A 17400-nucleotide genomic window follows, 5' to 3' on the forward strand; every position below is an offset into this window, starting at 1 on the left:
CCTGATGAAAAAATATAAAACTTACATCAAATCGAAGGTTTTGTTGCGAGGATTCCAGAACATCTTTCGGAATCGAAATCGGATACCCGTAACTCAAGATATGTCAATTTGAAAATGAAGAATAGGTTTGGAGTTCTTGCACTCGGTTCTTCCTTTTGCCTTTTCTGAAATTTGGATGAAAGCAATATGGCTTCACACGTGTACAAGCTGAATAATACTTTCAATTTCTGATAAGTTTACTCATAATTGCACTTTAGCCCCTCAACTATTCAAAAATTGCATTTTAGTCCTCAATTTCTCATTTCATTCAATTTCAATCCTAAATAATTTAAGAATATTAGAATTTAAATCAAAACTCCAAATATTCCCAAATTAAATATTCTCGGATCAAAATTAAATAATTCTGGGCGTTACATGCCACCTACACATGTACCACGAGCATCAACATTCAGACAAAAATCATTGACTTTCGGATAAGAGGAATCATTTTTAAACATATTAAACACAACTTGCTTATCATTCAACCTAAGTATTAATTCCCCCTTCTGAACATCAATTAATGCTCTACTGTTGCCAAGAATGGACGTCCTAATATCAAAGGAGTTTCACGATCATCATCCATTTCAAGTACCACAAAGTCCATAGGAAATATAAATTCATCAAATTTAAGCAAAACATTCTCCACTATTCCCTTGGGATGTTTAATTGATCTATCAGCAAGCTTTAGGGACATAGTGGTAGGTTCCATTACTCCTATACCCAATTTTTTTGCAAGTGAATATGACATTAAATTGATACTAGCACCTAGATCACATAAAGCCTTATCAAATGGCATACTACCGATAGCACAAGGTATAGAAAAACTCTCTGGATCTTGAAGTTTTGGTGGGAGCTTGTTTAGAAGGACCGCCGAACATTCCTCATTCAAAGTCACGGTGTTCAAATTGGTCAGCTTCCTCTTATTTGCTAGAATTTTTTTCAAGAACTTAGCATAACTTGGCATTTGAGCTAGGGCATCTGCAAAAGGGATGTTAACATGGAGTTTCTTGAAAATTTCAAGAAACTTTTTAAATTGATGATCAAAATTTAATTGCCTAGCTCTTTGGGGAAAAGGAAGACTAGAAATATCTACATTAGAATTTAAGTCGTCTTCCTTACCTTTCTTACCTTTGCGTGGAGAGGGAATGACTTGTTCTGGTGTGTGCTCTGCCTTGAATTCTCGCTTCTCTGTCTTGACTGTCATAGCTTGTTGCACAAATATGGCATTCACTTCCTTAGGATTCTTCACTGTGTCACTAGGTAGTGAGCCTGGAGCCCGGGAAGATAACTGGTTCGCCAACTGACCCAATTGGGTTTCCACTCTTTGCATCATGGCATCATGATTCTGCCATCTTATTTCGTTCCTAACAATGTACTTTGCAAGCATATCTTCAGGATTTGACTTGTTCTCAGATGGATTGAAACCCGGCAGCATAGACTGTCCAGCACCTTGTGGAGGTCTAACTGTTTGCTGAGGAGGCCTTTGTTGTGCAGGCTGCTGAGGTAGATTAAAACATTGAGGATCGACAGAATTTTCAGCCTGTTTCCACCCAAAATTTGGATGACTTTTCCAACCCGGATTGTATGAGAAACTGTATGGATTAAACTGTTGTCGCCCTTGGTTTCCAACATAATTCACTGAATTACTTTCAAAAACCGGCGGCCCATCAAAAAATGAATCTGGCATAAATGGAATGCCACTTGCTGATCCTTCAAATGCCTCAGTGCTTCCCTGAACTTGATTCACTTGTTTGACTTGTGCTGATTTATTAACTTGCAGTTGAGATACTTGATGAGTCAGTCCATCAAGTTTCGCTGTAATTTCTGTCAAAGCATCCATCTCAAGAAATCCAACTTTCTTTTCTCTCCTGCTGTCTTGCCAACCAACATTGCTTTCAGCCATATTTGAAATGATTTCAAGTGCTGCTGCAGGAGTCTTTCTATAGAGGCTGCCATTGGCAGCTGCATCAAGCATAGAATGGACAGATGAATCCACTCCATAGTAGAAAGTCTCTACTTGTTGGCCCACTGATAATCCATGTATAGGACACACTCTCAGCATCTTTTTAAATCGTGTCCATGCGGCATTCAATGATTCCCCATCCCTCTGCCTATAAGACATGATCTCATTCCGCAATTGTGTAACTTTGGTTGGTGGAAAATACTTTTGCATGAATACTTCAACCAGACCATCCCAAGTAGTAATCGATCCCTCTGGAAAATCTCGAAGCCACTCAATCGCTTCTTCTTGTAGTGAAAACAGAAATAACCTCAGCCGAACAGCATCAGAAGTCACTCCATTAAATTTGAAGGTGTCACATATTGACAAGAATTGCTCCAGATGAGCATTCGGATCCTCAGAAGACGCCCCTCCAAATCTTACTTGCATGCGTATCATCTGGATGATGGCTGGTTTGAGCTCAAAAGTGTTCGCTTGAACTGTAGGGCGAACAATGCTGGATCCATATCCTCCAACTAATGGTCGATGAAGGTCCATCAGAGTGCGGTTGTTCTCTTCTTCAAGCTCCTCTTTAGATTCAAAATTTAGAGCCAAGTTATGCTGCCTTCGATCTCTACGCATGCGACGAAGAGTGCTTTCAATCTCCAGATCAAGTGGTATGAGGTTTTCAGAATCTCGAGCACGGCTCATATAACATGAGATATACTCTTGAAAAAAAATAAAGCGCACAAATCAACCACTTGAATAAAAATTAAACAATGTAAATTAAAAACCTAGTCTCAAATAAATAACCAATCCTAATATTAAACAAATAGTCCCCGACAACGGCGCCAAAAACTTGACCGACGATTTCGGTTGAAAATATTCTAGCAAGTGAACTAGGTCAAGTTATAATATAGTTGGACAGAGTCCAAGTCTGTAGCGACCCTACCTGGATCCATTACCTAATCAGAGTTTAAGAGCATAAATAAGCATGCATTAAATAAATCGCTGCGGAAGACTTAAATAAAAGCAGACCGGCAGAATACAACCGGTTAAACAAATTCGATTATACAACCCAATCGAATAAATATGCCTAAAGGGCAAAACCTACAGCTAATCTTGCTGTCTTCACTGATCATTGGCTACTCCAAGCTCCTGGTGCTCAATCCTGCACCTACACCTGCCCCGTCGAATGGGGTGTCCAGATACACAGAAAAGACTGGACGTGAGCTCTAAGCTCAATACGAAAGCATGGGTGAAACATACAAATATGATGCATGCACATGACAGGGTATCCATATTTGGGATAACTGTATACAACTACTCAGTAATGACGCCTAGGAAATGAGTGGTACAACCCGGGGAGCAAACCTTGTGTACACTGCTCATTCCTATCGGACGTAGACCGTGTCTTACAGATTCCAATGCCGGCTAACCCGTCGGCAGTGGGGCGCTCGACATCAGCCGTCCGAACAGGGCTGAGCGGCCCTCTATAGCTCATCTCAAAAGATGTATAGGCACAATATGATATGCACATGTCGCATAATAATATGACACACAAATGCAACATATAAGCATGCAAAACCCGCTGGCTATCTCAGTCAGTACTTACGTACCTTTCTACAAGAAGTCCTAGCAGTCCCACTCTAGGTTCCAAGCCTACATCAGCTCTACAATGAAAATACCCATGCATCATTAATTAAGCTCTAAAAGCCTTAACTAAGCTATTGCATACTCCTAAATAATTTAAGGAGACCATAGCTATACCTGCGTCCGTCGTCAGCCCACTGATGGCGACTATCCCGCAACTAGGGGCACACCCCGACTGCAGCTTCACAGCCTCGAGCACGGCTCCACTACACGAGGACTGCTCCGCTACTATGTCAGACACTGCCTGAATATGCTAGAATATATTTCCTACTCCAACTCTAAAATAAAAGTACCCAAAGCCCTAAAATAGAGTCACGTGGGAGAAGGAGAGGATTTCGGAATTTGCACCATATGAGGAGCTCGGACCTCATATTTATAGAACTCATTCGGGCCGTCCGATCATGCCTTCGGAGCGTCCGATCTGCTTCGGGCCGTCCAATCGTAGCATCGGATCGTCCGATCTCCGCAACGTGTCGATCCAAACGCATGCAACCATACACCTGTCCAATACACTGTTCGGATCGTCCGAAGTCACCCCTATGATGTCACCGATGATATAATATTTCAGGACATCTGGATGGGCTACTGTTCGGATCGTCCGAACTCATCGGGCCTCCGATCCTTGGCTCCGTCCATGTTCGGATCCTTCGAACAAAGGTTCGGAGAGTCCGAACCTCCCGAATCATACCCACCATTTTCGAATATCCTGAATCCATTTTTGAACTTTGTTAACCCATTTGAAATTTTCTTAATCATGTTTTACTTAATCCAAACATGATTACACAATTAATTACTCATTATTCGTTAATTCTGGATACGGGTCACTACATTCTCCCCCCCTTAAAAGATTTTGTCCTCGAAATCTAGGGTAAAACCTCGAGAACGTACTAGATATCCTTGCTCGAGCGCCTGGTCGAAATATCCTCCGACACACTCAGACTCTCATCGAATTCTCTGCAAGTTCCACTAATGCTGAACCGCATTAACATCCTCCCAACTGAAGATTACTGCGCTGCTGGTTGAAATTCAAACTTCCTTGGCACTAATGTATCACAACACTGATACGTCTTCCATACTGACCACGATCTCTCTGATCACGAAAGATGCCAACACCCACTTGATCGAGATCATCGTCCCAAGGAAAAGTCTTAGACTGACGAAGAACAAGTAATAACCTGACTGGTTTACTGTAACACCCATTATTTTTAGTACGTAAATTCGCATGCATAATTAGGGATTTTATTTATCTAGAATTTTAGATTATGGGTTAAATAATTATGTGAAATTATTTGTGCATGTTTTAAGTTATTTTTAAGCATTTAACCCATAATTAGTGATTTTTCATGATTTATGGAAATTTAATTATTTTATCGCATAGACGGGACTGTGGACAGACGAGATACCAAAATATTTAGCCAAAAATATTTTATGAGTTTTATGAGCTTCAAAATAATATTTAAAGTTATTTTGTCAAGAAAATTTTAGTATTTAATTATATATTTATTTAAGGGTTGATTTTTTAGCCAAAATAAGTCATTTTAATGACTTTTATTAATATTTAAAAATCCCTTAAGTCTTAATTTCGAGATTTTGGTTTTAGTATCAGATTTAATATTTTATTAGGTATTTTTAAGAGTTTAAAATTGTATATTTTATGTTATATTACTTATCTAATAAATTATATTATCTATTAAACCTAAACCTACCCCACTACCATCACAATCTGCCGCCTCCACCCATCTTATTCAACATATTCACGCCTATTTTCCCAGAAACACAACCCCATAGACGTTCCTTTAAGAAATTTAGAAGTTGGTCGCTCGGTCTTCGTCCCGGTGCTCCCGCAATCGCGTGTTATTCAAGAAAAATTACGAAAGGCATGTTTAATTCTTCCTTTGAACACAATATAAGCTATTTAATTCGTTCTTGTCAGATTTTTTTTATTTAAACGTTGCTGTTTTTTTTAGTTATGATGAAACTTTCTTGGCTAGTACCCGAAAAACTCATGATCTTATTTGTTTTGCATGCATATACTCACGTTTTCGGTCATGGGAAGGGGCTGGCTACTGGTCGATGTTCATGGGGGTGCAGTGAGGGTCCCTAGGGTAGGCCTAACTTATGGCTTAAGGCTGTAGATGGCTGGGTTCAAGGCTGGATCAGAGAAGGGGTTGGGTGCGTGCGGTTTAGGGCTGTTAGGAAGAGGGGTCGGCTGACCCATGCATGGCCATGAACCAGCCAACCAGATGCTAGGTTAGGACTGGCAGGACCCTGGGAAGGTCCTGCCGGCGGCTCTCCGGCCGGCCATGGCCGGAGCAAGGCGGCTGGAGCCCTGAAAGGGCTGCTGCTCGCGCAGCATGGTAAGGGGAAAAGGGGGGTTCGGGTTGGGCTGGTTTTTGGGGCTGGGTCGGGTCTGGGTAGTCAGGGTCGGGTCTGGAAGGTCTAGGGTCGGGTCAGGTGGTCCGGGTCCGGGTTAGGTCGGGTATTTTAATTTTTAAGTATTTAATAGTTTAGGTGTATTTTGGGCTTTATTAATTAGTTAGAAAATTATTTGGGCCTCTAAATAATTTTATTTGGGCCTTAAATAATTTATTTAAGTTAGCCCAATGATTTTTATGGGCTTGAAAGCCCATGAGAATTTTTGGGCCAGTCAAGGGATTTTTGGGCCAGTCTAGAATTTTATTGGGTTTAATTAAGTTAATGGGCTTAAATATTTTTATTTAGGCCCAGTTAAGTATAATTAAGTTATTTGGGCTAAAGTATGATTATTGAATTGTGTTTAAGTTTAATGGGCTTAGAGTGAGTGACCAGCAGTCTGGACCAACCCATGAAAAATAAATAAGTCCGGAATATATATTTAATTATTTTTATGCATAAAGTCTATTTTAAGTATAAGTATATTATATTATGAGAAATTAATTAAATATATATTACGGACTTATTTTCAGTGCATGCATTCATGAAATAATTTTATGGCATGATTTAATGTTTAAGGTTGAGCTAGAAAATAATTTTATGTTGGAAGTTGAAGTAGTGTGACAATTTAAGGGGAACCAGTCCCCACATGTTAAGGGCCGTTTACTGTCAATTTAAGGGTAGTTTACTACCAGTAAGAGGTGATTCGTCACCGCCGCGTACGTTGGTTCTAAGAGACTGATCAGTCGAACTTTTAAGTTTAAGGTTACACTACGGATATGACCATGCGATGTTAGAAAAAAATGTTATGCTCAACAATGTTTATGTATGTAATATATGATTATATTTAAGTTCAAGTTTAAGTAAGATTTTAAGTTATAATTCATAATTTTTAAGCATGCTCATTCATGTATATGTTATTTATTAGTATTCTATTGATTTAAATTATTTTAAACCCTTGTTATGTTAGCATGTTGGGCCTCTAGGCTCACTACACTTATATGGTGCAGGTGAGTACATAGAGGAAGATGTAGTTCCTACCGGTGGTGAGGACGTATGAGCGGACATGCAGTGATCCCCCGTGACCGCCGGCTGAGTCTTTAGAACATTTTTAAGAATTTTTAAACTCTGTTTCTTATTTATTCTTTTATGTCTTGTCAGTGGTGGATTTTAGTACTATTTTTATTAAATAATTTTTATTGCATGCAACCTTTTAAGTTGATTGTTTGACCGTATTTTATTTAAGTTTGACTCAGTTATTTAAGTAAAAATGTTGCAATTTATTTATGTTATTTTTAAATCTGTTTATTTTGTCCATATATGTATGAGCATGTATGTACATCTATTTTACTTAGTATTATTAAAAAAAAAAAAAAATTCCGCATATATTATTTTAGAATGTTTGGGTCGTTTCAATTGGTATCAAAGCCGCGTTCTTGGAGGGGTCATCACTGCTATCCGAGCTCAGAAATCCGCGCTACCGGTCTGTAAGTTTTAATTGCTTTTAGTATGATTTAGTATTATCATGTTTAAGACTTAAGCATTTATGTTAGCAGAAAATCTTTAAGTACTTAGTTATGCATGTCGATTTACGTAAAGAAATATGTGGTGGTGCAGAATTCCTCCGAGACCAGTGAACAGACGTGGAGGATCCCCACCTCCGCAAAACCCTCTATCAGCATTGGAACAGGCCAATGCAAACATGATGGCCGGGATTACTGCTCTGTTGGAGCAGCAGGCAGCACGTCCGAGACTGTCCCATGATGAGGACGTGGCGGAGAGGTTCCAGAAGAAGGGACCTAAGGAGTTCGCAGGTGCCACAGATCCACTCATTGCTGAGGGGTGGATCCGTTCTTTGGAGAGCATCTTTGTTACATGGGTTTGACTGATGCGGACAAGGTGAGGTGCGCAGTGTACATGCTAAAGGGTGATGCAGACTTATGGTGGGAGAGTGCATCATGGGGAGTGAATCTGACTACTTTGCGATGGACAGACTTCCGGAGGATGTTTTTCTCCAAGTATTTCACTGAAGACGTGCGCAGTAGCATGATTCGAGATTTCATGAGTCTCCGACAGGGAGACAAGACAGTTGTGGAGTACATCCGACAGTTCGAGAGGGGCTGTCACCTTGTGCCGCTGATTGCTGACAGTGCACCTGAGAAGATGAGATAGTTTATTGAGGGGCTCAGGGCAGAGATCAAGAATGACGTTCGTATGGCGGAAGTCCCTACTTATGGGATGGCAGTCAGTAGAGCCTTGCGTTCGGAGGATGGTAGGAGAGAGATCCACAGGGAGCAGCAGGGTAAGAGGCAGTTTCAGTCTGGATATCAGCGACCATCTTCGCAGCCTTATGTGAAGAAGCAGTATACTGGGCCGTCTAAGGGCCCGAACCAGCAGAAGCCACAGCAGCAGAGACAGCAGCCTAGGGGCGGGGCCCCTAATGCTGGAGGATATCCTACTTGCCCAAAGTGCCAGAAGATGCATCCAGGACCATGTCTTCTAGGAGCGGGCGTCTGTTTTCATTGTAAGGAGCCAGGGCACCAGATGGCCAATTGCCCAAGGAAGAAGAACACTACAGGGAGAGTGTTCGTGATGCAGGCTGAGGAGGCAGACCCAGATACCTCCTTGATCACCGGTATATCTTACCCCTAGTATTTTATGATTTCTTCCTTTGGTTAAGAATTTAGATTTTTCTTTGTGGAATAATTTGTTATTTGGGATTTCCTATCTGCATGTTAGAATAGGAAGCATGTTTTACTTGTGATTAGAATTAAGGGTTATTAGTGACTCATCTTTGGGGGAAAAGTTTAGTAGTAGTATGAAGTTGTTGGGATTCTTCTGCGTGCAGGGAGAATTCTAGTTGGAGGCAACTCCACGTTTGCATTGCTAGATTCAGAGGCTACGCATTCGTTTATCTCCCTAAAGTTTATCAGACGGATAGGTATCACACCTGAGATTGCCGACAGTGGTTATGATGTCACTATGTCGTCAGGACAGATTATTTCTACCTCTAGTGTCATTCGAGAGCTGGAGTAGGAGCTGCAGGGGCACTCCATTCGCACAGATGTAGTGGTTTTGCCGTTGAGCGGTTTTGATTTGATATTGGGTATGGACTGGTTGACAGTCAATGGAGATTCGATTGATTTTCGTCAGAGGACAGTGTCAGTGACACCACCGAGAGGCGACCCATTTACTTTTCATGAATCTCAGAGCAGTGATATTCCTCAGGTGATATCTCTTATTCAGGCGAGGAAGCTGTTGAAACGGGGTTGCTGAGGTTTCTTAGCGAGTATTGTCACGGCCTCAGAACCAGCCAGTAGATCATTATCAGAGATAGAGGTAGTTCGTGACTTTCCAGACGTCTTTCCGGAGGATGTTGTAGGGATTCCACCAGTGAGAGAGGTGGAGTTCAGTATCGACTTATTGCCAGACACTGTGCCTATCTCAAAGGCACCATACAGACTTGCTCCTACCAAGATGAAAGAGTTGAAGGAGCAGATTCAGGAGTTATTAGAGAAAGGCTTTGTTCGTCCTAGCTTTTCTCCATGGGGAGCTCCAGTGTTATTTGTGAAGAAGAAGGATGACAGTATGAGACTGTGCATCGATTATCGAGAGCTCAACAGTGTCACGGTGAAGAATAAGTACCCACTGCCGAGGATAAAGGACTTATTTGATCAGTTGCAGGGAGCTTCAGTGTTCTCCAAGATCGATCTGTGATCTGGTTATCATCAGCTGCGAGTTAGAGAGGTAGATGTGTCCAAGACTGCTTTCCGGACACGTTATGGGCATTACGAGTTCTTAGTAATGCCATTTGGGATGACCAATGCTCCAGCGGTTTTCATGGATCTCATGAACCGGGTATTTTAGCCGTATCTTGATCAGTTCATCATAGTCTTCATTGATGATATCTTGATCTACTCTAGGAGCGTTGAGGAGCATAGGCAGCATCTACAGACAGCCTTGCAGACTTTGAGGGAGCATCGGTTGTATGCCAAGTTTAGCAAGTGCGAGTTTTGGCTTGAGCAGGTGGCATTTCTTGGCCACATTATTTCTAGAGATGGGATTGCAGTGGATCAGTCGAAGGTTGAGGCAGTGCAGAAATGGGGTATTCCGAAGAATGCTTCGGAGATTCGCAGTTTCTTGGGTTTGGCAGGATACTATAGGAAGTTCATCAAGGGTTTTTCCTCTATTGAAGTACCCTTGACTTCCTTAACCAAGAAGAATGCAAAGTTTATTTGGAGTCCAAACTGTCAGAGGAGCTTCGATCAGCTAAAGGAAGCACTCACTACCGCACCGGTGTTGGCGATGGCAGTACCACACGAGGAGTTAGTGGTGTACACCGATGCGTCTAAGCTAGGTTTAGGCGCAGTACTTATGCAGTGTGGTAAGGTTATTGCTTATGCGTCGAGGCAGTTGAAGATTCACAAGCAGAACTACCCGACACATGATTTCGAGTTAGCAGCAGTGGTCTTCGCTTTGAAAATCTGGAGGCACTATCTGTATGGCGAGAAGTGCAAGATTTTCACGGATCATAAGAGCCTCAAGTACTTCTTCACTCAGAAGGAGTTAAACATAAGGCAACGGAAATGGTTGGAGTTGGTGAAGGATTACAACTGCGACATTAGCTACCATCCAGGTAAGGCTAATGTAGTGGCCGATGCTTTGAGTCGGAAGTCAACAGTGGTATCGTATTTGACAGTGCAGTTACCACTGCAGAGCGAGATTCAGGGGTTTGGTTTGGAGTTTTACTCGAGTGGTCATGCACCGAGCTTGTCAGTGTTGACGGTGCAGCCAGTTCTACGAGATCGGATCAGGGATGGACAACCTACAGATGAGGAGTTACAGCGGTTGGTGCAGAGGGATGAGGCTAAGGGCAATCTTCTTTTTACTGTCAGTGATGGCATTATTCAGTACAGTGGTCGATTGTGTGTCCCGAACATTGATCAGCTGAGGACTGAGATCCTGACAGAGGCTCACACATCTCCGTATTTCATTCATCCAGGAAGTACGAAGATGCATAAGGATTTGCAGACTTTGTATCGGTGGCCCGGCATGAAGAGTGATATCGCACGATTCGTATCAGAGTTCTTGACTTGTCAGCAGGTCAAGGCAGAGCATCAGCATCCAGCAGGGCTGCTTAATCCTCTACCCATTCCGGTATGGAAGTAGGAGAACATCACGATGGATTTCGTAGTTGGCCTTCCGAGGAGTAACAGAGGGAGCACAGCTATTTGGGTGATCGTGGATAGACTCACCAAGTCAGCTCATTTCTTGCCAGTGAGGACTACTTACTCGTTGACACAGTATGAAGAGCTTTACATCAAGGATATTGTTAGACTGCATGGCATACCAGTGTCGATAGTATCAGACAGAGATCCGAGATTTACGTCTACGTTTTGGAAGAGTTTGCACACAGCATTGGGGACTAGACTTTTGTTCAGTACAGCGTTCCATCCCCAGACAGATGGTCAGTCTGAGAGAGTGATCCAGGTTCTCGAGGATCTACTGAGAGCTTGTGTCATCGACTTTCAGGGCTCGTGGGAGACTAGACTGCCATTAGTGGAGTTTACCTATAACAACAGTTTTTAGTCGTCTATAGGTATGGCTCCTTATGCAGCATTGTACGGGAGGAGATGCAGATCTCCTGTGCATTGGGATGAGGTTGGTGAGAGGATTTTACTGGGTCCTGAGATCGTGCAGCAGACAGCTGACATTGTGACTCAGATTCGGGATCGTATGAGGACTGCTCAAAGTCGTCAGAAGAGTTATGCAGATACTCGACGATGAGATTTGGAGTTCGCAGTAGGTGATCACGTGTTTCTGAGAGTGTCACCTATGAAGGGAGTGGTACGATTTGGCCGGAGAGGTAAGCTTAATCCGAGATATATTGGACCCTTTGAGATCTTGGAGAGAGTTGGCACTTTGGCCTACCGTTTGGCCTTATCACCAGGACTTGCGGCAGTGCACGAGGTCTTCCATGTATTCATGCTTCGGATATGTCTCTAACCCGTCGCATGTGTTGAATTACGAGCCCTTGCAGTTGCCACCTAATCTATTTTATGAGGAGAGGCCAGTACGGATCTTGGCTGGGGAGGAGCGGAGACTTAGGTCGCGGGTAATACCGATGGTCAGAGTCCAGTGGCTGAATCACTTGGAGAAGGAAGCTACTTGGGAGACCGAGACAGACATGAGGACTCGCTACCCGGAGTTGTTCGGGTAAGTACTTTAATTTCGAGGACGAAATTCAAATTAACGGGGGGAGAATTGTAACACTCAGTATTTTTAGTACGTAAATTCGCATGCATAATTAGGGATCTTATTTATCTAGAATTTTATATTATGGGTTAAATAATTATGTGAAATTATTTGTGCATGTTTTAAGTTATTTTTAAGCATTTAACCCATAATTAGTGATTTTTCATGATTTATGGAAATTTAATTATTTTATCGCGTAGACGGGACCGTGGACAGACGAGATACCAAAATGTTTAGCCAAAAATATTTTATGAGTTTTATGAGCCTCAAAATAATATTTAAAGGTATTTTGTCAAGAAAATTTTAGTATTTAATTATATATTTATTTAAGGGTTGATTTTTTAGCCAAAATAAGTCATTTTAATGACTTTTATTAATATTTAAAAATTCCTTAAGTCTTAATTTCGAGATTTTGGTTTTAGTATCAGATTTAATATTTTATTAGGTATTTTAAAGAGTTTAAAATTGTATATTTTATGTTATATTACTTATCTAATAAATTATATTATCTATTAAACCTAAACCTACCCCACTACCATCACAATCATCCTCCTCCACCCATCTTCTTCAACATATTCACGCCTATTTTCCCAGAAACACAACCCCATAGACGTTCCTTCAAGAAATTTAGAAGTTGGTCGCTCGTTATTCGTCCCGGTGCTCCCGCAATCGCGTGTTATTCAAGAAAAATTACGAAAGGCATGTTTAATTCTTCCTTTGAACACCATATAAGCTATTTAATTCGTTCTTGTCAGATTTTTTTTATTTAAATGTTGCTGTTTTTTTTAGTTATGATGAAACTTTCTTGGCTAGTACCCGAACAACTCATGATCTTATTTGTTTTGCATGCATATACTCATGTTTTCGGTCATGGGAAGGGGCTGGCTACTAGTTGATGTTCATGGGGGTGCAGTGAGGGTCCCTAGGGTTGGCCTAAGTCATGGCTTAAGGCTGGAGATGGCTGGGTTCAAGGCTGGATCAGAGAAGGGGTTGGGTGCGTGCGGTTTAGGGCTGTAAGGAAGAGGGGTCGGCTGGCCCATGCATGGCCATGAACCAGCCGACCAGATGCTAGGTTAGGACCGGCACGACCCTGGGAAGGTCCTGCCGGTGGCGCTCTGGTCGGCCGTGGCCGGAGCAAGGTGGCAGCAGCCCTGAAAGGACTGCTGCTCGCGCAGCGTAGTAAGGGGAAAAGGGGGGTTCGGGTTGGGCTGGGTTTTGGGGCTGGGTCGGGTCTGGGTAGTCAGGGTCGGGTCTGGTAGGTCTAGGGTCGGGTCAGGTGGTCCGGGTTCGGGTTAGGTGGGACGGGCTCGGATATTTTAATTTTTAAGTATTTAATAGTTTAGGTGTATTTTGGGCTTTATTAATTAGTTAGAAAATTATTTGGGCCTCCAAATAATTTTATTTGGGCCTTAAATAATTTATTTAAGTTAGCCTAATGATTTTTATGGGCTTGGAAGCCCATGAGAATTTTTGGGCCAGTCAAGGGATTTTTGGGCCAGTCTAGAATTTTATCGGGTTTAATTAAGTTAATGGGCTTAAATATTTTTATTTAGGCCCAGTTAAATATAATTAAGTTATTGGCTAAAGTATGATTATTGGATTGTGTTTAAGTTTAATGGGCTTAGAGTGAGTGACCAGCAGTCTGGACCAACCCATTAAAAATAAATAAGTTCGAAATATATATTTAATTATTTTTATGCATAAAGTCTATTTTAAGTATAAGTATATTATATTATGAAAAATTAATTAAATATATATTACGAACATATTTTCAGTGCATGTATTCATGAAATAATTTTATGGCATGATTTAATGTTTAAGGTTGAGCTAGAAAATAATTTTATGTTGGAAGTTGAAGTAGTGTGACAATTTAAGGGGGACCAGTCCCCACATGTTAAGGACAGTTTACTGTCAATTTAAGGGTAGTTTACTACCAGTAAGAGGTGATTCATCACCGCCGCGTACGTTGGTTCTAAGAGACTGATCAGTCGAACTTTTAAGTTTAAGGTTACACTACGGATATGACCATGCGATGTTAGAAAAAAATGTTATGCTCAACAATGTTTATGTATGTAATATATGATTATATTTAAGTTCAAGTTTAAGTAAGATTTTAAGTTATAATTCATAATTTTTAAGCATGCTCATTCATGTATATGTTATTTATTAGTATTTCAGGGATTTAATTTATTTTAAACCCTTGTTATGTTAGCATGTTGGGCCTCTAGGCTCACTACACTTATATGGTGCAGGTGAGTACGTAGAGGAAGATGTAGTTCCTGCCGGTGGTGAGGACGTATGAGCGGACATGCAGTGATCCCCCGTGACCGCCGGCTGAGTCTTTAGAACATTTTAAAGAATTTTTAAACTCTGGTTCTTATTTATTCTTTTATGTCTTGTCAGTGGTGGATTTTAGTACTATTTTTATTAAATAATTTTTATTGCATGCAACCTTTTAAGTTGATTGTTTGACCGTATTTTATTTAAGTTTGACTCAGTTATTTAAGTAAAAATGTTGCAATTTATTTATGTTATTTTTAAATCTGTTTATTTTGTGCATATATGTATGGGCATGTATGTACATCTATTTTACTTAGTATTATTTAAAAAAAAAATAAATTTTCCGTATATATTATTTTAGATTGTTTGGGTCGTTTCATTTACTCCATTCGTCGAATCACCAAACTAGATTTAAACATCTAATGTTTCCAAAAGCTCTTGGTTCTCAACACCTCTAGTAAGGAAACACCAATCCAAACACTGTGCCGACACAACAAAACCCGAATTTATCCTCAAGAGAATCTAGTTGCCACAACGTCATACTTCAACATAACTGCTTATCACGATTCCCAGACTGGTCATCCTTCCCATGCCCTACCGAAGCAAATGAGCTTCCCAAGTAATACTGGGAATCCAATACCATGTCCAGTGTGAATCATAGTTCATGTTTCTCAGTATAACTCAACACCATGCCTTGATGAAAACTATCATCGCTCACCGATAATGACACTAAGTCATCTCCTAGTCATTGGCCTGTGAAGCCACGCATACATTGCAATAGAAGTTATCGACCATAGGTTATTCACCCACGAATTCAATCGATAGACATCCTCCTGATAGTTATACATACTCGCAATCACCGTGCCCACATCAAGACTAAGGCAAGCTCCTACCAATATGCTCGACTGGGACATTCCACAGTACACAGACATATGGAAACGCTTCCTGTTCCATCTCGACACTCGACAGTTACATGCGCCTGATATAATTCAACTCGGAGTCTCTGGTAATACCATCACCGCTCGTCCTAACTTCCCAAGGTTGAACATAAAGATTCTGGAAACTAAATCCCAACGGATTCTCAACAGACAAATCGTTCCTTTTTGCTGAAGGCATAAACCTTAGTGCTGAAAGGACTAATTCATCTATTCCCTAGTCACTCCGGGAAAACACTTATGCTCGAAATCACTTGTCACACAAAACGTCTCTGATTGTCGTTCATTGCTAAAACGCAATATCTTTGACAAACAGTCTGCATGGATGTGACTCACTGACTCGAAAGAACAAATTCGATCCGTCCCGATCTCACGAAATCTTCGATCCCAAAGGCAAACCTCGTTGGTTACTAAGTCGATCCTTGACTATCTCAGTCACATTAGAGATATCATACATCACTCGCTGAATTATTTGTGACACAACCTGCTGGATCTCGAGAACTAGATCCCAGCTAATGTCATACCTCACGATCAGACAACTGATACCCATACGAGTACACAATTTTTGTTGGATTTCAAACCCAAAGGTATACTAAGACATCATCACAAGAACACTATCCAGGGAGTTACCCATTCTTTTGCTTGTCTCCATCGTCAAGTTATCACCTAACTTGTCCATACAAGTCCAATTGCAATCGTTCCCGATTTCAAAATCCCAAATTATTCGTCTCCAGCAATCCTAGAGACTCTAAATCATCCAAATTGCCAAATGCTCTGATACTGTACCAAGTACCCATCTCCTAAGCACTAAGCGACAAAATACTATCCCAAGTATTTTTTGATTGCTATATCCAAATCTTCACTGATTGGATTTACCCTATTGATCTCGTCGAACTACTGATGTTCGCACACGTCCGATCATACAACCACTGATCATTAAAACCTAAGTGGCTCAATCAATAACCATGACTCAGCTGCCACGAAGAACTATTTCCAACCACCTGGAATACCCAAATTGCTCTGGTTTCAACACACCCACATTTGATAATCTAAACAATAGCTATTAGTAGCCTATTGACACAATCTCGTGCCTTACTACTGACAGCTATCTCGTATACTGAACTTAATCAACCTAACTCTGACAGAGTTAGCCAATAGCCACTAGTAGTCATTAGCACAAATCCCGTGCCACCTTAGCTCTACCAATCGTTGTATTGTTCACCCAAGGCAAACATCAAGATAAACTAAGCCCATTTCCATCTCATGGAAAATCCTACGCTCATTTCTGAAAAAATTAGACAACACTTAGCACAATCACTGGACTCACTATCCTTGTCTCATTCATTCAGGATGAACATCACGACTCGTCAAGTCCAAAAACTATTACACTAAAGAACCCCAAAGATTTCTACAATATTCGGACATGCTCCTGATCATATCTCTTACTAAGACTGTACAACAATTTAAGACTAAGGTAGCTTACCACGATAACCCACCTGGACAATCACCAAGCTTTCACGGTCATAGGCCATGCTTCCCTCTCATCTCAAATAGTCCTGTACAATCCTCAACATCTGATATAATCCAATACTGATGAAGTCAATCATCAAGGAGTAGTCCTCGTATTCGATTCAAAGTCTTAAAATAACATCCCATCCAAGTTCTTGGATGACTCCTATCACGGGAAAACTCTAACCACAACTCTGATGACAACCCCTAGCCATCGCCGGTAGAAATCCGTACACCTACTAGATCCACACGTCTAGAAGTAACTTAAAGGTTAAAACTTATCTGCTCAAAATAGACACTCATCAAGGAAATCCCTCCCAGACTGGTTCCCATAGTAGAACACTCAAACTATATCTCTGGCACACCAGACGATATCAA

The 17400-nt window shown here is 41.1% G+C and overlaps 1 protein-coding gene across 1 annotated transcript; it reads right to left on the reverse strand.

The window, feature by feature from the left end:
• Positions 1-556: 556 nt before the first annotated feature.
• Positions 557-2689, reverse strand: LOC140879304 (uncharacterized). The gene has a single exon (XM_073282980.1). The coding sequence runs from the start codon at positions 2687-2689 to the stop codon at positions 557-559; it is 2133 nt and encodes a 710-aa protein (XP_073139081.1).
• Positions 2690-17400: the final 14711 nt, after the last annotated feature.

Source organism: Henckelia pumila, chromosome 2 (genome assembly GCF_033568475.1).
Source record: "Henckelia pumila isolate YLH828 chromosome 2, ASM3356847v2, whole genome shotgun sequence".
NCBI classification, from domain to species: Eukaryota; Viridiplantae; Streptophyta; class Magnoliopsida; order Lamiales; family Gesneriaceae; genus Henckelia; species Henckelia pumila.